The following is a 25,014-nucleotide window of genomic DNA, read 5'->3' on the forward strand; positions in this document are numbered from 1 at the left end:
GACGAACACGGGAGAAGTGACAATGGTGGGTGATTCAAGTACAACATGGCTTTGTTGAACGTGGGAATAAAAAAAAGCCAAATATTTTTTTTGCATAAGCAAGCTAAGGAGGCTGCGCAAAACGACTACGACACGGCTATCCGCCATTGTTGTTGACAGACTGACGGTTCGCGCTCAGTCACGCGAAAATTGCCGCATACGTCGTCAATTTGCCACAACGCGTCGTCATCGAGCTGCGACCATTACGTCGTCGCTGGAGGAGTAGCCTGCATATGGTGTCCAGGCGGACGCATACGGCACGTTTTGAAATCGTTCCACTCTGGGGCCCGGTTTCAAAAGTAATCGCTTTCAAGCTCCGAAACCACGCCATAAACGAACGGCGTAAACGGTAAGAAACTTGTGAGCTTTCGTGTGAACGGGGCCGAGATACACCAACACTAATGAGACACACCTGGGGAAGGGAAGACACACACAGGTGGACGTGGGTAGACATAACGAGACTACAACCCAACCCAACTGACCTTTGACCTGTGACAAGAATCTAAATGTTGCACATAAGTTGACAAGTATATTGTAGTTCTTTTTTTTCTCTCTTCTTGCACATGCACATAAAACTCATACTCATACACATACACATAACAAAAAAAAAAAAGAGAGTAATGATGATGACATGTCAAATCGGTAAAATTACAGAATGAACAATACTGAGCTCGCTCTTAAAAAAAAAAAAAGTATATTGAAGTTCTAAAAAAAGAGGTACGCACTGATCAAATGTTTGCTCAATAATATTGATCGCCAACTTCAACAAGCAGGCTGAAGTCATTTCGCAACCAAACAGTCTTGGCTTTGCGCTGCCAAAACTTTGAACGCAATCCTGTCGCCCGCCTCCCCTCGAGGCATTCCGAAACAATACAAACGTTTGTAAGACATCTGCAAAACATTTGCGCTCTCCAAGAGAAGGAGTCTTCGTCTAAACACTGCACCCGCTCGGCAGCGCGGCTCCAACCGACACACACAAACCTGCAGGCAGACGTCTTAAGGCTACCATGGAACGAGTGCAAACTTTACGCTTGGCGTTCTTCCTTCTGCTGCTGATAGAATGCGCACGCCAGCAGACAACCGAAAAGAAGAGAAGCACGAAGAAAGGTAAGGTCAATATTGACATTTGATCTCAAGGATGGGGCGTTGAGTGTTCGTCAATGTTACTTTGAATTATGGCAGAATCTACCAATGCTGCAATTGAAGAACTCAAGAAACAAATTGAAGACATTATTTACGACCTCAACTTGTTGAAAGAGCAGCAATCTCTGCAGTCAAGTACGTTTCTTTTAAAAATACGAACTAACCCCAGTATTGCTATACACATGCATACTACTATTGTTGGTCTAATTTTAGCTGTCAATCCATGCTTCCATGTCAGTGTGTCTGCGTGGAACGAAGGTCCCGGGCAAGTGTTTTCTGGCCGATCCAGTCAAGAAGACTTTCCACGCAGCCAGCGACGACTGCGTCGCCAAGGGGGGCAGCCTGGGCACCCCCCTGACGGGCGACGAAAACGACCTGCTGTACGCCTACGTACGCCAAAGCATCAGCCCGGAAGAGCCCATCTGGCTGGGCGTCAACGACATGGTGACCGAAGGCCAGTGGTTGGACCAGTCCGGGTCCAACTTGCGCTTCAAGAACTGGGAGACGGAGATCACCACGCAGCCGGACGGCGGCCGCGGCCAGAACTGCGGCACGTTGGCCACCACGGCCAACGGGAAGTGGTTTGATGAGAGCTGTCGAGCTGAAAAGGCTTCAGTGTGCGAGTTTAACATTGTGTGACTTTTCTGCCACGACCAGAATTGTTTTCGACATGCCACGGACACCATTTAAGTACTAACGCATTTATGTCAAATCAAAAATTCAAAGAAAAAAGCTATAGGCTACTGGGAGATTTCAAGGTAACCATGATTGGATTTCCTTTCATTCTTATAACATCAGCTAATAAACCAAATAAACATGTATTTTTTCCAGCAATTGCTTTTCTGTGGAATTTCTGTGCACCGCCTAGTACAAAAATTCAGCGCCAAACTAAATATTTTGGTCTCCAAAATGGTGCGAGTCATCATGTAAAAGTTGAACACAAGTTCAACAAGCGGTTATTGGTGACTTTAACCCAACTCTGTTTTGGCTTGTGAGCTTGGAGAGGTTAAACATTCAAGGAGGAAGACATTTGTTGGGGGGAAGGGGGGGGGGGGGGCAAATGAGAAGCTGTGAATGAGGACAATAACAGTACTTGCCGTAAACTGTATATTAGGTGGTGGGAGGGGGGACTCAGTTAAGAGCCAAAATAATCACATAAACTGTCAAACTTTTGCTGGGGGCTATATTTGCTGTTACATATCACATCACTGAGTCAAGTTTCTGAGTCATTTGAGTAAATAAAGACGTGCACAGGGGAATTGCGCAAACATTTCCACCCTCTAATGAAATGACATCACAAATTCACAATAGTTCATTCCCCCAGAAGACTACATCAGATTAACATGTTCAGGCGCCTTCATCCATTGCCAAGAAATTTGGGATTTTAAAAGGGACTTTCAACCTCTATTTTAGGATATAGAAAATTCCGGCACACTTTAACAATGATTGACAGCTGTTCTGGAACAGCTGCTACAACAAGAAGAGGCAAAAAAAAAGAAAAAAAAACAAGCATTCGCCAGGCTACCAAAAGAGGAACCAATGCGTAGCCAATGTTGCACTTTGTTACATGGTGGCTGAATCAGCAGATGCCAACTGTTACCACACGCAAAATGTGGGGGAAATAATCTGCTTCGTTCATTTGTGCTGCTACGGTTTAATAGATATTACACAGTTGAATTTAATAACTGACCAACACCATAAAGAAGACTTTTTACGGCATAAATGACGGCGGCCGCAGCCAAATTAGCAGCTGCTAAATTGCTAACGTACCTAAAAAACACTGCAAGTTTAGCGTGAAACTGCTAACTTGGATAGCATTTTGACCACACATGAAGGGGAAATAAATCTGGATTGTACAAACCTGTAAAGCCTTTGTATGATCAGATTTGAAAGCACTCACCGGCCAGAGAGGAGGTAATTCCACGTAGCAGCGTCTGAGTTGGAAATAAAAGCCCTCCTGACACTTCATCGGCAATCCAACATGTCCTGCTCACGTATGTATATCGTGTCCTTTTCATCAAAGTGACTGTCAATGCTCTTGGGCTGACAGATAAACACTAGCTTTAGCCCTCCTCGCTGTTCTAGTCCATTAGCGCTGTTGCCGCTACTTTCCTGCCACAGGGGGGCGTGTTGAGAGAAATAGTCACGTGACGCCCGGATCTCTATGGACCCTGAACGTTGGTGGAACCGGATAGTTTGAAATTAAGTCTAACCAAGACTATGGCAGGACTTCCGACTTCCGGGTTTTCACCCATCAACTTTGTTTCCGTTTCCGGTTTGCGACATGTGGGCTGCGTCCCAGTACTTGTGCTTCCGCCTTTGTGCCCCTCGGATGCGCGTTCCCGTCGACGCGTGCGCGGCTGAGAGTGTGTGGTGTCTGTCTCAGTGTCCGAAGCATTTTAGATAGCCAAGACATCCTCCCGCTGATGAGCGGGAGCGCACGGTTCGGGGGCGCAGGGGTGGGGGTGCGAGTGTTGGAACGCAGCCAGCAGTGGCCTCAAACGGCGCTGATGCGTAAAACCCGGAAGTTGGAAGTCCGTGGCATCTACCCCAGACTATAGTGCTTTGTAATGAGCACTCCCTAAATGGAAAAAATGGTTTTGGTGTGTGATAAAATGTATTATTTTATTGTGTACATATTTTAGGCATTAATCAGCTTGTATTATGTATTTTTTTCTTAACGTTTTAGCGCAATAGTTGTATATTTTAATTTTCTATATAGAACTCTTTTTACATTAATAGCGTAATGCATAATATTCGGATGACCTATGTACTAAATATACTATACTCACATTTAGATTCTTTCATTTTTAATAATGTAATAATGTACACATGCCTCTTGGCTGTTTGCAAGGACAGTCATCTAACGTTAGACCAACTACATCCAATTTATGTTCATATCACACTTTTGCCTCCGCAGGTAGATGGTCATAGTAGTGAAATAACATTTCATCCCATTTTGAAATCAAAAAAATCCTCACAAATCAAATTACAATGATCCAAAGTGCCATTCATTGAGCAGAGATCTTGTATTCACCGAATAAAGACCGCCAGTTTTGATGTAAGATCATAAATGTACTTCCAGCAAGAATTGTGTCGTGATATACAGTACAGTCTACATCAGGGGTGTCAAACTCATTTTTGTTACAGGGCACATCGTAGTTATGGTGTGCCTCGGAGGACCGTTATGAGTAAATGAGCCAGTAAATAATTGTTTGTTCAACTTTTTTTTATTTTTTTTATTTAATTTAAAGGAGGGATTGGTTACAAAAATGCTTGCAATACCTTATATCTCATTGTTGTTAAAAGTGAAGACAATTTGAAACAAACCTGAAGCTGACACATGATTTGCCCAAACGGGCCTCTTATAATAATGTCATGGGCCGGATCTGGCCCCAACATAAATATACAGTACTTCCACAAATTTGTAAATAAATGTCTTTAATTCCTAAAGATGAGAAATGAATCATACAAAAACGTTAAAAATTTGTTCAGTTCTCACTAAGCGACGATGTGAGTGTGAATGGTTGCCATGACTATTAAAACGGACAAAAAGGCATTTAAAGAACACATACAATAAGCCTTTTCCTCAGCGTGATTGGTACAAAAGTACAATTTCCCAACTGAAGAAGAGTTCTTGTTTCAAAAGTAATATGTTCTATTTCCGTTGGTAAAAAGTAGTAAGGGGTGATTCCATTCTGATTTCACAAGAGAAGCTCCGCCACTCCAGATAAAAGCAGGCATCAGCAACAGGCCAAGTCTGAACACGTCGTGTGTGAATTTGGTGCAAAAACGTGTGCAGGCAAAACAAAGTCTCATGAGGCCAAATTTTTAGTTATTCACACAGCAACCCAGAAATGACGATCTACCACGCTCAAGAAAGTCTAGTGGAAATCCTGCATCCGATCAGTCGCCTCCCTCCGGCTCCAGCCGTGCCTCCATCTTAGCCGAGTGCTCCTCCAAGTGGGCTTGGGTCTCGTAAATCACATTGTCCACAAGGGCGTGGCTGTGGCTCAGGGGCCTGTTGGGAAGCGGGGGTGCCTGCTGGGCGGACAAGGGATACTCCTGGTAAACCCCCGTTTCCATGTTGTTTGCGTCTTTAGACGCCATAGAGTCTGCTTGCCCCGCGAAGGGCTCGTACGTGTCCGACTCTGTGTAGATGCCCATCTCTGCCCCCTTTCTCAGCAGGTGGGTGTAGACCAGCGTGTCCTCAATGGAGGCGTACACATGGGACTCGTTGTCTTCACGGGTTTTAGGGAAGCCGTTGTGGCCTGGCTGGAAGCTGGTGCCGTTGGGATTGTAGATGGACACCATGTGATTGAGCTTCTTTTTCTTCTTCCTGTTAGGCAACACACAGATAATTATAAGAGCTCACAAGTTTTCCATTTTTAAAGCGCTGTCCACCAACATTCCATTCCGTGCTGCTCCCTTCACGAGGACCAATAAATAAATAAATAAAAGTGAAAATAAAAAACAGACATAAAAATATACCTAATTCAAAAAATTAAATACAAAAAACTAAATATAAATAAAATAATTACTAAATAAAGACAACAAAATTATATACATAAATAAATAAAGTACAACAATAAAAAAATGAAAATAAAAATATTTTTATTTTTTATTTAACCAGGTAAAATGTTTGAGAACTAGTTCTCATTTACAAACTTGACCTGGACAAGAAGCCCAAACAGCGCACAATACAAATAATTATAAAAAAAAAAGAGAAGGGCACTTATGCTTATATTAACAAGAACGGCTGTCAACTACAATTTCCTGAATCTTGTTTTTAAACAAAGAAACTGTCGTCGGAGAGATGAGTCTAAGTTTGTTCTGTAGGGTGTTCCAACCATTTGCTGGTGCGAATCAAAAGGAATTACGGCCAAATGTAGTCACTGTTTTTGGAGTGGTAAACTTAATAAACCCACTAGATCTAGTACTGTAAGTATTCTGAGCAAGATGAAGAAGTGATGACAGGTAGGATGGTGTCATGCCAAGAAAAGTTTGATAGATAAAGACAAACTAGTGATGAAGCCGCCGTGTTTGAAGAGATGGCCAGCCCACTAATTTGTAAAGATCGCAATGGTGAGTCTCAAATGGGGCATTTGTCACAAATCGGATAGCTGAATGATAAAGGGTGACAAATTCCAAATTTGATCCGTCAGCACAAGTAATAGTAGGATGACTGATTACTTGCTTACGGCTGAGTGAAATACACTTAGTGTTAGCAGTGTTTGAGGCGAAGATGGAGCTTATGGAAGGCTAAACTGGAGACAGGACGCTGCAATTTCCAGTGAAGGTCCAACCGAATACAGGATTGTGTCATCAGCATAGAGATGAATCCGGGAATTCCCAACAGTTTTGGCTATGTCATTGATGTAGATGGAGAAAAGGTTTGGACCCGGAATGGAGCCTTGTGGCACACCTTTAATATATAAATATATCAAAATAAATGTGGAAATAAATACAAAAAATGTCAGCATGAAATGTTATTCAAATGAGGCGATGGTCCTAAGCGTGTCTTGGGTTGGACTCGGCCGTTGCAAACTGCCTTTCGATGATAGAGTGAGCAGGTCACCCAACAAGGAAGTCTTGCCGGCTTGCGTGGAGAGCTCCAGCAATGGACGACGACGTTGTCCCATGTCACCACAACTTGCGACTAGGGATGCTCGACAACTTCACACAAATTCTTGTAAACAACAAGTTCTATTGTTTCTTTCGTGTGCGTGAATTCTCCCTTGCTGTGGAACGGCCAGGGTCCGACATAGACTGACATGTTGATCAACCAATAGGCGAAGAGTTCAAGTTAAGACTCACTGAGGACCACCCTCTCATTTGAATAACATTTCATGCTGACAGCGTCTGCAGCATCAAATAAATAAATATGAGAGCATAGCCTTTATACTTCTTGGTAGACATTTAATTTTATTTATACATTTATTTCCACATTTATTGTTGTTTTTTGAATCTCATTTTTTAAAAACATTAATTTATGTATATATATTTTAGTTTTTTATTTCCTTTGTATATATTTTTGTATTTAAATGTTGAAAAAAAATTATATCAATTTTTGTTTTCACTTTTGTTAGCCACATTTATTTTTATATTTATTGTTATTTTTTAATCTGTTTTTATTTGTGTATTTATTTATGTATATATATTTTTGTTGTTTTTATTTTCATTTATATTGTTGTATTTAAATGTTCAATTATATTTTTCACATCCGGTTGTAATTGTCACTTTAAAAAATTATTATTTTTTTAATTATATTATTTAGTATTTATTATTTTGGCATTTTTGGTCCTCCATCCAAGAGTCACATTCATATTGAAGAATGGTCAGATGATATATGTAAAGCACTTACCTAATTATGAAACAGACCGCCACCAGCACGGCGATAAAAAGCAGCACCAGAGCAGCCACCACACTCGCGACGATGATCAATATTTGGTCTGGGTGGGAGAAAACCAAAGTTGCACTTCCCTGTCTTCAACGTACAAATTGAAAGATCATTGTAAAAACTGTACTTTTCTGGATTGTTAGGTTTGTGATGACACTGAAGTCGCCTCTCTCAGGCATGCAGTTGGACATGTTGAGGTAAAAGCTCTCGTAGACGCTGATCTCGTCCGCCGCCTCGTCCTCCCTGCGGCTGTAGTCCTCCTCCAGACTGTTGAACCTCTGCACCCGAATGTTGGTGTGGCGGTTTTCGCACTTGGGCTGGCTGAGGCTGATGAACTTCAAGTGCGCCTTCATCTTCGGGGGGAGCGAGACGATCCAGGAGACGGTGGCGTAGGACGCCATCCCCGCCGGCCAACCGGGCGTTGCCAAAAGGAGGCTCGTGTCTTTCTTTGGGGTCACTGTGAATATGTACCTTTCTGTGTCGGACAGAAGAGACCATCACGATCAATGCATAAGAGTCATATATATTTCCTCACTATCAAATCGAGGACTGCCAAGATCAGTTTTGGTGCTTTGAAAGCGCTCTGAACAGCGTTTCCAGAATATTTGATCTGGTTTTTATTTTACAATTACTTCTATTTTACTCGGTTTGCCATGTAAAAACATTGTGGCTAGTACGTATTTCATACGGAAGCGTGGAACTGCCAATGTCGAGTAAGCATTTTTGAATTTTAAACATATTTTGCAATTACGTATTTAAATATGTTCAAACGTATTTGCAAATATGTTCGAACATAGTTGTAGGCTAAATGCTTAAAACGGTTTTCATTTTTCCCATAATGCCACAAGGTATTGACTTTTCCGATGTAGCTTGGCCTACATTTGACCAATACTTTAGAAAACTAAGTCAGTAAATATTGTTAAGTTGTAATTTTTATGATTTATTATTATTATGTCTGCAGTACATCATTTCCGTTCGTTATTTTTTCCCCTATTGCCACGGAGTATTGACATTTACATATGCACACCCTGTGGAATTATGGGGAAAATAGCCAAAAAAGACAAAAATAATAAATCGTAAAAAATGACAAATAAATTTACTCCATTTTCCAACGTATTGATATAATGTACCGTATGTCACATGTTAAAAACATAGATTTTTTTTGCATTGTGGGGGGAAAAAATAAAACGTTTGTAGCATTTAAGACAAGTGTGTTCAAACGTACTTCCAAATACGTTTGAAGGTACAAATACAGTTTTTTATCTTATTATTCACTTACTTACTTCTTGTGTTATTAATTTTAGTATTTTATTGACTTACCTACATAAGACATTCATTTATTTATTTTGTTTTACCTATCATTACTCTAGAACTGATTTTTACTCCACGCACAGCACTTTGTATGCAGCCATAGTTGTTTTTAAAGTGCTACTGTATATCAACAAAATTGTGTTGAGTATTTGAAAATACTTTTGAACATATTTGCCAGTCAAAAATGTTTACTCCACTTTGGCTTCCGTAGTTTGTGCCACACTATTAAAAAGTAGGATTCAAACAGTCCGTCTGTTACCTGATATCCCCTCCTCCTTCAACCTTGCAGCCAACACCGACTTCGCAGACGATATCAGCGCTTGCCCCTCCGTTCTGGTCACTTTGACCATTACGTGGGATTCGTGGATTTGGACCTTCGTAATGGCTCCCTGGGGACAGAAGTGGCCTAGCATAGTGCCGTTATCCTCTGTCAGAGTAATGACACTGTCGTCGCACAAATCCCCCGACAGGGACTGCTGCAGGGGTCCGATTAAAGAGGTCAACTCCACGGTGCCTTTGGGGGGAGGACGGAGGGACCAGGTCACACTGTCCAGGTCGGACGGAAGGCAGTCCGGCAGGGAAGGCACCGCAAGAGGCACAGAAGACTTTGGGCAGTCTTCAAGTTGACTGCAACCTGTGTAAACATGTAAAAGATAGCATAAGTGATGATTTCATTGGAAGGCAGCGCAACTATTCACTTTTTTCACATATTGGGGCGTGAGTCAAATGTGGATTTACCAATGACTCTTCTGGCTGTGACAGTGATGTCTCCAGGATGGCAATCCTGGAAAGATAGTTGAGAAACATTTCCGGATGGGACTGCGATCTTCTCCATTATTACAGAGTTCATCTTCATTTCACATTTCGACGACAGCTTCAGCCTTTCCAATTGCAGAGAAAAGCCCTTGAATTTCTTCATGTCCACTCTACAAACCACTACAAGGGAACACAATAAAAATAAAAAAAATGATGACCCATTTTCAAGCAAACCAGGATATTTTCCGTCATTGGAAGAGTTTCCCACAGAACTGCCGTCATTCATGACTAAGCGATGAGGAAACGTACGAGCTTCCCGAACCAGCAAACCTGGGGGCCTCTATAGTATACATCACACTACAAAAATCGCCCAGAGGCCATTTTGTAACACAGCAAGCCTTCACATTACACACTGCTTTACATTTTGCCATCACAGCTTGCACTGGTGTTGCAACAGGATATGAAAATGAAAATATACACTACCTGCTGCAACATGTCGTATCGTATCTTCCAGACTGTTATGCAGCAAAACTAAACTAAACTGCTTTGGTAAAAAATTTATGATTTAGAAGTCATTTGCTACAACAACAAAAAACTGCCACAAAATACAATGAGAAGTAATTCAAACTGTATTCCCCATTTACTTAATTGAAGTCATCCATATATTTAAAAAAAAGAAAGTGAAACGTACAGTACACCAACATACAACAGCATATTAGGGCCACGTATAAATATATTTTTTTAGAGGAGGTGTAATATTTCGTAGTTACACTACCTGTATTTCTTGCAAGTTTCTGAGTTCATTTCTCGTAAGTTTATTAGGTTTTTTTTCTCATATTTACCACTTTATAATGCCACAAATCTGCGAGTTTATTTCTTGTAAATTTGTGAGTTATTTTCTCGCAAATTTGCAACTTTATAATGTCGCAAACATACAAGTTTTTTTCTTATAAATTGGTGAGTTTTTTTCTTATAAATTGGTGAGTTTTTTTCTTGCAAATTTGCCACTTTATAATGTCACAATTAATGTCAGATTTTTTCCTCATAAATTTGTGAGGGTTTATTTGCGACTTTATAATATCGTATATACGAGGTTTTTTTTCTCATAAATTTGTGAGCTTTCTCTCAAATTTGCCTCCTTATAATGTCACCAAACTGTGAGTTAATTTCTTCTAAATTTGTGAATTCTTTTCTCGCAAATTTGCCACTTTAATGCCCCAAATATACAAGCTTTTTCTCATAAATTTGTGAGCTTTTTAATCGCAAATTTGCCACTTTATAATGTCGTAAATATGTGACTTTTTTCTTGTAAATGTGTTAGTTTTTTCTCTCTCTGAATAATACCCCCCTTAAACCCCCATAAAAAAAAATATATATATATATTTATACGTGGCCCTCATACACCGTCGTACTAAAATGACCAACTGATTGCGAAACTCTCTGAATGTCCAATAGTTGTGCTAGTTGCAAATAAATTACATACCTGGCGGCCTTGACAATGTCACTTTGAGTTTCAGAGCGAGTCCAGGGGAACCATTTCGTCTTCTGTCCATCTCACAGTTCCTGAGAATCAGAGAAAAGTCTCCCTGACTCTGGACCGGCTGGGTGTCCGTCAGACCCCTCTCCAGGGCCCGCCTGCCGCCGCTGTGGTACTCGGCCGCAGTTTCCTTCTTCAAACAACGTGGCTCGGTGAGGTCAAGGAACTCGATGGCTGCTCTTTGTTCACCCGTGAGCTCAAAGTACCACTCCATCTCGCCGTCATCGGGAAAACTCTCGGGGAAGTTTGGCGAGAGCAACTCAGTGGATGTCCCATGTGGCAAAGATAAGGTGATTTTGGCAAGAGCTAAAAGAAGAAAAAAAACATTTAGACTCAAACCAAGATGGAGAAGATTGTAGTAGGAAGCAAACTTACATTTGATTTCCTCCCCAACAGACACGGGAAAACTGTCACTTTGGTCCTCCAGCCATGGTGGGACATCCACGGAGAAGCTACCTTTGTTTAGAATCTGAGCACTGCGGATGAAGCCTGCCGTGCAGTATTTGCCAACGACCACAGTCCCTGTCTTCTGGAAGGTCTTCAAGGTGTAGGTACGCATATCGGGACAGTTTTCAGATGGAAGAATTTGTCTCATACCCGACCCATATTGGATGAAGTCCACTCGGACCGATTTTGACAGCGAGGCTTTCAGGTTCCAGGTGAACCTGTGGTGGAAACCCAACCACGTGTAGGCGACTGAGTCCACCTGCATGATGTCATCATCGCAAACCTCTGTGGTACATTCTAAACAGAGGAATTTACAGTAGTGAGCGTCAGTCTCACGTATGGATGGGCAAACTTTCACTTGTAGATGACATAAGAGGCTTATAAAAGAACATTTAGACGACAATGTTTAATTATAAATGTTACCTATTTCTCGTATGATCTCCACTCTGAATACATTTTCAGGTTGGGGGCAAGTGAATTCCACCCGGACGGGGTTGTCGCCTTTTAACAATAGTGACTCTTCACACTCGGGCTTCACTCCGGAGCACACTTTGCATAATGACCCTATGGTCTTGCTGATGTTGACAGTGGCGCCACGGTTAGGGGTGAACGTCTGCGTCTGGATCCCTGGAAATTAATGAAGCGAAAATGAAGGCCTGCATCTCACTCCCATTTCCCAGACTGTATGTTTTCACTTTCTATTCTGTAATGCTCTCTAAAACATTCATTTTGAATTGGGAAGTTTTTCAGTCGTACTGGTAAAATTATTGACTGAATGGCTCTGATTAAAAGAGGTAACAGAATTGGTAGAGCCAAACTCTGTTCTGTATCCTAGATTAAACCCATCCAACTTCTTTCTATAGGCTGCCCTTATTCTCATCACATGTAAACTAGAGCCTATCCTGCAAGGCAGGATGCCCTCGAGATTGGTCAAACTTTAAATAAAAACATGCTGCTACTAGGTAACCTAATGTCATAAAGTCTAAATTTAGTTAATATATTACATTTTATGACCCTGCATATGCATACTTTGTAACTATATTCAAGTGTGTCAGATCTTTATAATCACTGACAATAATGTTATCATTTTTTTTAAATATTTCAAAGTATTATGATTTTCAGTGCCTATATATTTGGATGAGATTACCCACGTGTGGCTTTTCTCTCTCTCCAAATTTCCGAACTCATCAATCAAAACAAAGATCCAGGTTGATATCAAATACTAATGTACCTCTGTAATTGCACCCAGAAACCCAAAAAATAAAATAGCCACACCAATAGGCCTACTTACAGCAACATTTCACTTTCAATATGGTCGTGCTTGTTTTCTTTCATCAAGTAACAATAAGTACACTCCCTAAAGTCAACAACACTACTTTTACGCAGTTTGCTAGCCGTAAATAACCACATATGTAATCTGCGTAATTCCCCAGTTTACCAAAACTACTTTACCAGTGCAATTGTTTTACCGTTGAATAATTAAGCTCTTAACTTACCTGTAACCGCGAAGACAAAAAGGAGAAAACAGACTGGGACTCTCGAAACCTTCATACTGCCCAGCAATTCACAGGTACTGTGACTTTATCACGTATGAAGTCACTGCAAGAGCATGGTGGACTCATTAATGCGACCGCACTGTATTCACTTCCTGGACCCGTGTGTGTGCGCGGGTGTGTTAAAGGCGTGGTAAATGGCAGGTAAGCAAGAAAACTGCGCTTCGAGGCGACGTCACGCAAACTAAGTAGAAGAACAGATACGTGTGTTAAAAAAAAAAAAGAAAAAAAAAAGGGACCGGTAAAATTCTAGCTAATGATTCACATCCTCTGCTTATAGGTAAAGATAAAAAATAAATAAAAATAAATGAATACATAATAATAACAATAATAATAATAATAATAATAATAATAATAATAATAATAATAATAATAATGCATAAAGTTAACAAATATATCCCTACTGTCAGTTATGGGCTACACAGTACCTGTTTTGATAGCTTGGCTCAAGGTAAAGTGAACCAAGACATTGTAAATCAAAATTAAATACAACTTTATTTAAAGCCTATAGCACTTCATACGTAAAAATGCAACTGACACACACACACACACAAAGACATACATCACCGAAAGCATGCTCACACACCCAACTTGATAAATTGAAGACGTGTTGGAGAGCTTTTTTTTTAAAGCATGGCAGAGCACAAATAAACCATGTGAGGAAAAATTTAAACAAGTCAGCAAGAAACATTGTTGGCTGACCCATCCTCACAATGTCCAGGTTTTCTTGACAAGTTCCCCTTGAAAAGGGTTATTTAAATCATGCCCGATATCACCTTCCCATATAAATCAATCTTTGGTCCGCATATTTAACTCAGCCAATCAGAATCAATATGGCAGTCTCTTGAGCTCAACAAATCAGAAGACGGAAAAATACTGGCATAAATCTGAGCCTTCACAAAGGCACCGTGTGGTGAAGCTAATATCTGATTGGTTTAAAAATTAAACACACATTTCTGTGGTGTTTGTGTGTGTGTTTGACGCCAGCGTTGGAGATCATAGATATGATCATAGATAGATACAAGACCCCCCTGTTGAGCTACATGTCTAAGGTGGCCCTAAGATAGTATAGGCGTGTGCATGGCAAGAAAACCGAAAGAACAATGCCGATACATTGTACTGTATATGGAAGCGCACAACGTTGTACAATTACGGAAAGTTTGGAGAACTGAAATGGTGAAAAACAGTCCACTCCAATTCAGTACTACAGAGTTCTCAGTCTTTCCACGTTTTCAGCAATTACCTGTCTAATGTATTTAGAAACAAATCTCTGAATTCATTTTACATGCGTATTTTAGCGCCACTGCATAAACTACCTTAGCTTATTGTGCGTCGAAACTTTGAAATGTTACAAGGACCCCCATGACCCCCAGGAGCCTTTTCTGCAGATGAGTCTGGCTGATAAAGTCCCTTTTAAAGTCCGTAGCAGGTAGTCTCCTTAAGGGGATAGATACAACGCAGATGAATAGGTTATTTGTCATGCTTCTTTCTACATCAAATGCTTCATTTTGGAAACATTAAAATTGTATGTTTTTCCCGGAATTCAATTATGTTCACCACAGAAACCCTCAAGCAATATACACATACTGGTAACCTGAGAAAATTCCAATAAAGGTGGGTCATTGTGTAAAACTTAAATAAAAACAGAATACATCGCATACCTATATTTAATTAAGTACACAACAAAGATAAGATGTAATGTTCAAACTTTTGAAATGTGTTTATTTTTTAGTTTTGTTGTTGTTTAGTTTGGTTTATTCTGGACTTGCTGGAACAGCGTGGCGTCATAATAAAACAATACAGTACTAGACTGGCCTGCCAGCAGTCCATACCTGTCTCACGTTGAAAATGTGTAGTACATTATGAAGTGCAAAAATATGAGAACAGAGAATAGCAGAGTCTTTTCAGCAACTGAAGATGTACATCAAGGAAGAGTGAGTAAGAATTCCACGTAAAGAGCTTCAAAAATTAGTGTTGAGTGTTGTTCAAAGGAAAGGAGATGCAACACAGTCGTAAACATGCCCCTGTCCCAGCTTTTTTGGGAATAAGTGGCAGGCATCAAACTCAAAATGAGCGAGTGATTGCAAAAAAACAATAGTTTATCAGTTTGAACATAAAATACTTTGTCATATAGTATATTGAAATTGAACATAGAAAAGGATTTGAAAATTATTGTGGTCTCTGGGATGTAGGCTAAACAGTATTGTTATTGGGGTATAAAATGTTGTCCATATCGCACAGCACTATGCAAAACGTTTTCATCATATATCATTTGTATTATTTCATTCCATCACCCAACAAGGAATGATAATTGATACGGAACTTTCTTATCTATAGGCACTACGCTGCCTCTCATATTAGAAGTTGTACAAACAAACCATTTTCCAAGGAAAGGAGGGATAGACAGCTCTAGTCATCATCATCAAGGTTTCCATCATTTCTAGAATTTCCATATTTCCAAACAGGCATCTGCTTCTCAAGATGTGTTTAGGTGCAATCAGGAAAAAAAAACTTACAGAATAAACAATATATCGATAAAAAATATCATATATTTTATTGTCATTTATATTGTTTATATGGTGACATAGATACAAATAAAGCACATACTGTAGGCTATATTGAGCTTGATATTATAAATCTAGCTTTAAAAACATTAAAACCCACTTAAACAACTCCGTCAGAAAAGGCGTACATTTTATATAGAGATTATATACGTTTTCAGTACATGTGCAGTGCAAAAATTCTACACAAGGTATAAGGCAAACATTCTAGAAAGGTTCAAAACTACAAAGACGGTTTAAAGAGAAAATTGCGCACACTTTTACGCTGACATATTCTAGGCTACATAGGCCTACGAGTATACAAAAACATATTGGAATTGGTCCCGCTAGAACTCACGCATACATACATTCATACCTTGTTCCTCTGAGGAGGTTTATTGGAAGTCCAAAATGACCCAAATCTCAATAAACAGTCGTTCATTCATTGTGGCAAGGAGTATAATGGCTACGATTAATATTAGGTATATAGGCAGCACGGGCTCGTCAGATCGGATCAGTCACCTGGGTCTTCTCTGCTCCATCCCATTGGGTAGGAAGCCTGCAATGATAGGAACCGGCCATATGAGAGCAGCAACACTCCACACGATGATAACCAGAGTCATGAAACAAGCCACAAGTGTGGACTCGATGGGCTTTCTGTTCAGCCTCCAACTTTTGTCACCCTTCAGCTCGTCGAGGCTGAAATCCACGCAGCAAAACGTGACCTGCTCGCCGCTCTGCTGGCCCCTCGCCCTGCCGGGGCCGAGCCTCCTGTAGCGGGACATCCCGCAGCCCACGCACAGCCTCAACTCCTGCTGACCCCCGGTGGTCCCCAGATGCTCGATGACCACGGGCGAGATGGCCCGGTTGAAAGAGGCGGAGAAATACGCCCGCCCGTGGTTGTTGGTGGTGTAGATGAGCACGTCGCATTGGAAGCCGAAGCTGCTGTCCCAGCGGGCCACCAGCGAGGATGGCAGCAGTCTCTGGACGCTCACGTTGCATTGGGACGGCGTCTGCAGCGACGACGCGTCCGGGGAGCCTTCGCTCCCTTCCGCGGACCTCTTGGACAGACGCACGTCAACCCCCAGGTCGGCCATCAACCTGTTGGAGGAGTTGACGGGCGGCAGCAGCAGGTCCTCGTCGCTCCAGCCGTGGCATCGCTGGACAAGTCCGGCCATCGTGGTCAGAGCCAGCAGCAGGGTCGGACACTTGTTCAGCATGGCCCGGGGCGCGTCTCTCCTGCTCGCATGGCGCGTGGGACGAACCGCTGGCGAGTTTTAACCGCGCCGATCCAGATGGAGGGATTCTATCCGAGCTCAGCCCGACTGGTGCGAATGGAAACGTCCAATGGCTGTCACATGCGCGCACCCCTCCTCCCTCCCTTTGGATATTCTCCTCATCCAACTGTGTGTCCTGCGCGCATGTGGCACCTTGTGCTCCCCTCCATTCCTTTTCTCCCTCGCTATGCTTTGATTCACCAAAGGAATAACGAAAAGGGACGAAAGAGCCAGAGATGCATGTATGTTTATTTAATAAATGTGTTGGGCTTTCTCTGATGTAGGCTATAGAACTTTCTTGCAATGCTGAACTATAAGTACAATATACTTTGTTCTTCATGACTCTATAAGTATGGCCTGTAGTTCAAAAGTAGTTACCATCTATAAAAAAAAAAAATTATATTAATCACATGCATTTGTGTAAACGATCCCACATGCAAGTGACTACCTGTGGCGACCCCGGATGGGTTGGCTGCCTCATGCGCTACCACACACCGAGTCCATAAACAAACACAGTGCAGCTCAACTTATGGATAGCAGATGGCATGCCACTGGTGTTTTTATAGAATAATCATCTCAATTGTCCAAGCTGCTCTATCACGCTTTGAATTTGTAAGATGGCTTGCAATGCCAATGTTATCGGTTCAGTGCAGGGCTGGAGCTAGTCATGGGACCCAAGGCCCCCTCCTTCCCCTCCCTGTGTTTTAGTTCATTTTTGTTAAAAGGCGAGTTATGTAATTGATACCACTTTGTCCTGCTTTTCAAATCACTTCAATTGTCTGACAGCTTATCTTAAATTATCCTACTAATATTTACTACCATCAAGATTTTTTTATATTAACTTTTCTCACCAATTAAAGTGTGTGAATTTAAGAAAATGCTCCTAAATCCTTAAAATCCTACTTGAGGGTTACTATCTAACAAGTGAATCTTCTAAACACTTTAAATGAAATGATGACAACATTATTCAACATTTAATATATAGTAATCTGCCATTTTTCAACTGTTGAGTCTCAATGTGTCTTCATTTTATTTTGCACACTTCCAAAAGTTGTATTAGTAAGAATATTTTTATTTTATTCCTAGTTAGTGGTCTAAGCTGATAAACCCACAACCATGAACCTACTGTATAATTATGTTGCATGATAAAATGTTAGTTGCTCAAGTGAAGTTACATTAGGCTGTAGAAGCCTTTTTTGAGACTTTTTTTTAAATGTAATGCCTTTTTTATACAAAAAATGCTACGTTCACGTTTAAACTTATATCTGTTTGAAATTGCTCAACTGAAAATGGTTCTAGACAATAAAATACCGTTTGCTGTTATGCCCAATGGATAGATTTAAGCTGCACTTTGTATCAATTTCCCCCAAAATATCTTTACAATAGCCTTTTTATTTGACAATTTATGAATGAAACATTCTTTAATTCGGTTAACACCTTAGCTGTTTGTAATGGGAACTCCTGCAAGTGTCTGGCCAATAGTTTACAGACTGGATTCAGGTTTGAATTTCCCGCCCTCTGTCTGTGAATGTGATGTGTTGTGTACGTGAAGGGGAAATGCAGTTTAAAAAAAAAAGGGTGTTGGGGGGAGTAATGCAGTTTCATTTTTGCTACAAGTGGCCGTTGCAATTCGAAATTCAATTTCCTGTGTTCAGTAGCTTTAAGAAGTAAAACTGTTGATCATATAGAAAAAAAAACAATTAGTCATTATAAAGTGCAATGTATTAAGTAAAAATGTTGTTATTCACATACATGATTATGCTATAGAATTTTCAGTTGGATGCTTGAATACTGAAATATTCAACAGATGCATTTCAAACCTCCCTATTATATTGTCATATTTTTATTGCTTCAGGTACCTTGGATTAACTGAAAAAAAAAATGCAAATGAAAATGAATAATTTGCACCTCATTTGATGTCATAAAATTGCTCCTCAGAGAAAAAGTTAGTCCAAGCTTTGTTAATTAGATTGTGCAACTGTACCTATAAGCGAAGTGCGCATCTCGACTGCACGGTGCATAATGGGAAGCGGCGTGGTGCATTGTGGGTAGCCTTAACTACCATACGGTCATTGAAGATGAATTGGATCCAAAGGAATGAGCTCTGATTTCTAACATTTCTAAAATTAACTGTTTTTTATTTAATGTATTTTAAACATGCATAGCATGTGGTTTACTGACTTCGGGGGTTGACTTGCAAGCTTTAAGGTGTACAGTTACGCAAAGACTGTCACCACTCTAATCTCCGCCATTCAAATGACGGTAGCCTCATCTTTTTTTCTTTCACGCATGCGCAAACGTAATGCGCACTTCGCTTATTGTAGCTGTGCTATATTATTATGCACTACTGCCAATTTGTTGCACAAAACACCAGATGTGGTTTGCATTACATTACAATCTTAATATTGAAGCAATGAAATACTGTTTTTGTTTTAAAGGCAAACGGCCAGTAAGGCTTCCCGCTTGTTCTGAGATGCTACTAGTCCCAAAACAGGGACATATAAATAATAATAAATGAAAGGACAATTACCTTTCATGTTACCTCTTGTCCTCCATGGAAATTGAAGGGGAGTGATAAATAATAATGGCAGTATTATATTCATAATTATGTCAAATGTGTCAGATAAGACAATGAGCTATTAGCAGAAGTGGATCATCCAGCAGGAATAACAAAGAGATTGATTATTCTCTTTTGCGCTGCGTCCTTAGCAGTTGATGAAGGCAACAAACGTCACTTGAAGGAACTGTTGGCCTCTCTGCTGTTTAAATAGCATCATTTGTTGTTGAGGGCCTGGCTTTGTGGATTTGATGTGATGGTCAGGCGATGTGAAAAACACTTTGGCCCCAATTTGCACCTGAAAGCACTCGTCCGCTTCTTCTGTTTTAATTATGACGGCAGCCCTTTTCGTTTGTGCACTTGTTTAGTTCCGGTTCTGCTCACTCCAGACATTTCACTCTTTCTAAACACGGGTCCCTCCGTCTCAGATATGCCACTGTGAACAAAGCAAAAATGTAAATGCTTTTCTTGTTCATTAATTATGCTATAAAAATGTAAATTGGTTTGGTGACAAAAATACAAATGGGACTAAGACAAAGTCTCTTGTGCCAAAGGAGAATGCATAAAAGATTCATCGAAAGCGTGGCTCTTTCCACAGGAAGCCGAGATGAGGAAGCATTTGTGGCATGCGGCTGGCCGGCGGCCGCTCTGTGTGGATCAGACACCATTAGTCTGAAATGCAGACTCTGACTTAATTAAAAGCCAAGAATTAGGTCTGTGCATCCTCATAACCGCAAAGTTCAGCTCCGCTCTCGCATCACAGTGTGGTGAAACCCCGATTTGTCTCGTGTGGGCCTGTCATATCACCAATCACTGCCAGGACCCATCACCACGGCAACCAAATGGTGCTCTCCCTGGAGGTGCCAGAACCGCGGAGTCCACTGATGAGGAACAATACAGTATGTTCAGTGAAGGAAGACAGTCTCAATATTTCACTGTCGCCGTTTAGCGTCGGATTCAAGACAACAGTGTCTTACAAAGTAGTAGCAGAAGAAAGTAGTGAAAACGTGAATTGGTAAATGCTACATAGACGTAATAAAGAGCTAGAAAATGGATGAATGGATATTAAAAAAAAAAAACATAGCCAACTCAAATAAGAAAGGGCTTGTCCCGGAATGCTCCATGCTCTCTCTCCTCTCTCTCTCTCTCTATAGCTGTGACTCCGAGGCATTGCTTTAAGTATACTTCCGGCAGCCCATTTCCAGGTATTGATAATAGGGTAAAAAGTAGGGGTGTCAGGCGATTAAAACTTTTAATCGTAATTAATCGCGTGACTTCAATAGTTATCTCACATTAATCGCAAATTTGACATCTGTACAATAAAAAAAAAAAATCCTAGGTTTTCATACTCTTGTTAACATAAAAGTGGAAAAAAATGTTAAACTAATAGAAATATCGCTTAGTCACTGATACAGCAATTTTCATAATAATTCATAAGTTTGAGTTAAAATTAAGAAGACGGACTGTACTGGAAAAATGTGATAGTGATTTGTGTTGAGGTAATTTTTCTGCCACTAGATGGCATAATTGCATTTGTAAGACGTTGGTGACAGCTCAGTGCATTTTTCTTTTCATATTAAGCACTAATTCTATATATCTAATTCCTAACATGAAGTAACTTATGAAATTCTGCACATTTTTTCACAATTGTAAAATACAACTTGACCCCATATCTCCACAAATACATGCATTATTATTAAACTTATTACTGCTAAATGTTGGCGTTGTGACCAAATTCTTCCAATACAGGCTTTTCCAAGTAAGGGACGGTCATTAATTGCCGTTAAAAAAATTAGTGGCGTTAAAAGAACTTTAAATGAACTCAAACTTAACACACTAATTTTGACACCCCTAGTAAAAAGAGCAATATTGTGTACCTTGATAAATGATGTTCCCATCTTTTTGTCTAATCTTGCATTTGGCCAAGCAACGCACCAGCAAACTCCCTGGTTCAATTTAATGCACTGCGCCATGTTTGGATCGGATGTGACGTTACGTCTTTGACTGGGCTTTCCATTTGCCCACCAGATTGCCAGATTGTTGTTGTATTCATATATTTATCACTTGTATTAATTCAAATCATTATTATTTTATGCCCTGCAATTTGGCGCGCCCTCCACTATATGGCGCCGTAGGCAACCGCCTCGTTCGCCTTTGCCCAGGCCCGGCCCATGGCACCATAGGTGCTAGTTAGGGAGCTAGCTAGCTAGCACGACAACTGAAACGATAGAGCTAAAGCCAAACCGTGGCAGGGTTTTTACTTTCTGGACCTGGATTTGCTACCTCTGCCTAACAGGAAGTCCACCATTTTTATTTTATCCCAACGTTGCCAGGGTTGCGAGGACTTTTTATAGCTGCTCACAGCTCTAGTAAACCTACGATTGCTCTGCTTGCAGTGGTCTTGGCAACAAGAGCTTCTCAATGAGAAGACACAACTAGTCTCTCGCATTGGAGAGCTACTTCAACTGTCTGTCGTAGCTAAAGACAAGCGCGATCAGAGTGATTGATGGCGCTGATGCTTTAAGATCTTCTCTCAACCACACGTCTGACCCTCCCACATATCATGTACCCAGCCATGCTTCTCTCCTCCATGTGAACAGATAAGTGAAGGACACATGAGGCTGTCAATGTGAAATACACACAAGAAAAATCATCACACTTATCAAGCTCTAAGAACGACAGTCGAGGGCATGCGGAGACCCGCCAGGAGCTCCTTGCTGTTCTTGGGGGGGGGGGGTTGAGATTGCTTCTCTGTGGTGCGACCAACACCGCCAACCCACCTCTCATTGATTGGGAAGAGCACAGTTGTTCAAGGTCACCTTGGACAGGTAAAGGAAAGCCCCCGCTCAAATGCGTTCAGTGATCAGTTTTCCACATAACGCCCTGCTGCTCCAGCAGCTCCGCGTAGTCATTTGTCTTGTGGTTTGCTGTTCGTGAAACGTAATCGTCCCCAGAAACAGGCAGAGGGAACCGCCAGGGTGATTACCGGGGTTTGTCATGGAGGGAACAGGGAGGCGGATGTGGGTAGAGTAGGATGATTGGGTCCTTTCAAAAGAGATTTGTTTGAAAAACAACCAACAATCTGCTGAGACCCAAAGGCAACATAGCAATTTACAAATGCTCAGCTTGAACACAGCCAAAAAAGAATTGGCTTTGTGGAATTATACACAGCTATTTTGGGCTGCTCATTAGAGAAAAATGAAAATAAGTGGAACACTGAGACAAAGATGGACCGTTGGAATAGGATGAGACTTTTCTCAGAAGTCATTCCATGCCTTGTTGTTGTTTTTTTTTAGTGAGTTTTTGCAGATTTGCAGCATCAAACTTGCCAGCACAGACAGCATGAAGCTGCCACCTGTCTCTACATTTTATTTTTGTCATTTTTTCCTCATTCCCCATCTTAAAACTTTTGTATGGGTTAAAAACACAAGACAGCAATTATAGTCACCAAGGGTTATGGAACAAGAAAAAAAACCTAAAAACTAAAAGTACTGCAGTGCTTTCCAAACACGGAGAAGTGGAGTACTGTATTTTTCACTTAATTGGCCCAAAAATTATATGAAAGTTGCATTTTTTGCTCATCTAAAGCAGGGATGGGCAACTTAAATGCTGGAGGGTGCTCTAAATTTTCATCAGTTCTACTGGTGGGCCACATAATTTTGTATGCATGTATGACAAAAGGATAATTTTAGATATTGACAAAATATGAGCATATATGCAAAATACATGCTCTTAATATATTTCATTTTTTATAAATACATGTTAGATTTTTTTGATAATACATTTCTATATGAATTAAAAAAGAAAAGCCTACTATCCCAACCCAGCAACAACGGGTTGGAGTAAACAACAAAATAACTACATGTATTGTAGTGTAAAAGGCTCTCTTGCACAAAACTTACCATTCAAGGACGGCACATAACTGTTTAACAAGAAACCAACATTGAGTAAATTTTTCACAAAACTCAAGTCAATCAAAGTCAACATTTATATATTCTGCCTTAAACATCATCTCAGGGCCACTTCTTGTAAAATTGGCTACATCTTCAGTTAAACCGATCCTTCAATTCTGTCCCTGAAATGAAATTATTCATACATACAGTATAATATAATCAGTACTGTATTTGGTTCCGTTTTGAAGTGTGTGTGTGTCTGTGTGTTTTATGGAAAAACTGAATAAAGGACTTACCAGGGGTTGTCAGACTAATTTTCATTGTGGGCCATATTGCAGTTACGGCTTTTATTACGGTGAAACAAAATAAGGGCTTAATCATCTGATCGTGTTATTACACATACATAACAAAGTGATTGATTAATAGTTCTGAAATCTGAAATCAGGATTAATAGTTTCTTTCAGTTATTGTTAAAAAAAAGAAATATCGCAAAATCTCAACGTCATTTATTATACATGACAATATGAAACTTTGGGCCTTGACCTAGACATCTGTGACTGTGGCCATTATTTTAGGAGGGTGCCAAATGTGTAAAAAGTGAGTAGGTGAGGCGAGTGTCATTTCAATGTCCTTGTAATATTTGACAAATTATTCCAGTATTCCTTTTCAGGATGTTGCTCGGTTCAAGAAATGATAAGCATCATTTCACAGCGGGTCCAGTTCTCAATCAGATAATGAGCAAATGAGGAAGAAGGAATCAGATGTATTGATCTGAAGGCCTCTTATCGGTCACCTGGCAGAGCTTAGTGTGGAAGTTTACGTTTCCGCTGTGGTAGAAACTGATTGCCCCGTCTCTCTTCCACATCATCCACACTCGGCTCTGCCTGAAGCAAAAGTGCCCACTTGCCTCTGATGTATGACTGCAGGGCTTCAGTGACGCTTCACGTTTATCTTCCAGATGTCAGGCTACCACTGTCACACTTTCCTTTCTCTCGAATCATCTCGGATTGGTTGACTCTTTCTGCATTTTAGATCAAAGATTGCCTTCTTTCTCACTGGCTCCTCGCTGTGATGAGGAGCAGTGAGAGTGGATGGAGGTGATCCCTCAGCCGACAGTCTCTCCCTTTGGCATCAAAGAAACGTTTCCATCATATGGAATCCCTCCTTTTTGTGATCCCTCCTGACAACTTAAAGCTCATTTTTATAAACATTGTGTATAAAATATTATTAAAGATTCCAGCATTTATGTGTTATATGTATTTATTCTTGTGTTTAGTGTTTATTAACAGTTTTGTACATATGGGTAATATATTGCAATTTATTTTTCTTAGAGATTGTTGTGTAATGTGTTAGAATTAATTTAAAAAAAAATTGTTAATGTGACCAAATATTTGGAACAAAAACATATAGCTGAAACAACTCAAGAATTGTAGTCACTTTGATCCAGTATTTGGTTTAAACTCATTTGTTGGGTTAAAATCAACTAAATTAAATTAAAATTCTAACTTGTTTTGCGAGTGTAAGAATATTAATATTTATTGTTCTTTTTCTCAATGAATAA

General features: G+C 40.4%; 3 protein-coding genes across 3 annotated transcripts; 1 reads left to right on the forward strand and 2 right to left on the reverse strand.

The window, feature by feature from the left end:
- The first annotated feature begins 859 nt into the window (after positions 1-859).
- Positions 860-2,016, forward strand: clec3ba (C-type lectin domain family 3, member Ba). Its single transcript, XM_086079230.1, has 3 exons — positions 860-1,146; positions 1,222-1,317; positions 1,421-2,016. The coding sequence occupies exons 1-3, from the start codon at positions 1,047-1,049 to the stop codon at positions 1,819-1,821; spliced, it is 597 nt and encodes a 198-aa protein (XP_085935356.1). The 5' UTR covers positions 860-1,046; the 3' UTR covers positions 1,822-2,016.
- Positions 2,017-4,441: 2,425 nt separating this feature from the next.
- Positions 4,442-13,282, reverse strand: cdcp1a (CUB domain containing protein 1a). The gene is made up of 9 exons (XM_086078661.1): positions 13,130-13,282; positions 12,057-12,260; positions 11,562-11,930; positions 11,133-11,492; positions 9,632-9,829; positions 9,153-9,527; positions 7,710-8,057; positions 7,547-7,634; positions 4,442-5,521 (listed from the first exon to the last, which is right to left on the reverse strand). Exons 1-9 carry the CDS (start codon positions 13,182-13,184, stop codon positions 5,089-5,091), a joined length of 2,430 nt encoding a protein of 809 aa, XP_085934787.1. The 5' UTR covers positions 13,185-13,282; the 3' UTR covers positions 4,442-5,088.
- A 1,605-nt stretch (positions 13,283-14,887) lies between these two features.
- On the reverse strand, positions 14,888-17,114 carry tmem158 (transmembrane protein 158). Its single transcript, XM_086077430.1, has one exon. The coding sequence runs from the start codon at positions 16,944-16,946 to the stop codon at positions 16,245-16,247; it is 702 nt and encodes a 233-aa protein (XP_085933556.1). The 5' UTR covers positions 16,947-17,114; the 3' UTR covers positions 14,888-16,244.
- Positions 17,115-25,014: the final 7,900 nt, after the last annotated feature.

Source organism: Leptonotus elevatus, chromosome 6, assembly GCF_054856555.1.
Source record: "Leptonotus elevatus isolate MCC_2025b chromosome 6, RoL_Lele_1.0, whole genome shotgun sequence".
Taxonomy (NCBI): Eukaryota; Metazoa; Chordata; class Actinopteri; order Syngnathiformes; family Syngnathidae; genus Leptonotus; species Leptonotus elevatus.

Excerpts from the sequence above, each read along its gene's own strand:
- tmem158 (XM_086077430.1), bottom strand. The coding sequence starts at position 16,946 with ATGCTGAACAAGTGTCCGACCCTGCTGCTGGCTCTGACCACGATGGCC.
- clec3ba (XM_086079230.1), top strand. The coding sequence starts at position 1,047 with ATGGAACGAGTGCAAACTTTACGCTTGGCGTTCTTCCTTCTGCTGCTG. Across the intron at positions 1,147-1,221 it reads GAAGAGAAGCACGAAGAAAG|AATCTACCAATGCTGCAATT; the intron begins GTAAGGTCAATA and ends GAATTATGGCAG. Across the intron at positions 1,318-1,420 it reads GCAGCAATCTCTGCAGTCAA|TGTGTCTGCGTGGAACGAAG; the intron begins GTACGTTTCTTT and ends CTTCCATGTCAG.
- cdcp1a (XM_086078661.1), bottom strand. The coding sequence starts at position 13,184 with ATGAAGGTTTCGAGAGTCCCAGTCTGTTTTCTCCTTTTTGTCTTCGCG. Across the intron at positions 11,493-11,561 it reads TGTTGGGGAGGAAATCAAAT|CTCTTGCCAAAATCACCTTA; the intron begins GTAAGTTTGCTT and ends TTCTTCTTTTAG. Across the intron at positions 9,528-9,631 it reads CACAGCCAGAAGAGTCATTG|GTTGCAGTCAACTTGAAGAC; the intron begins GTAAATCCACAT and ends ATGTTTACACAG.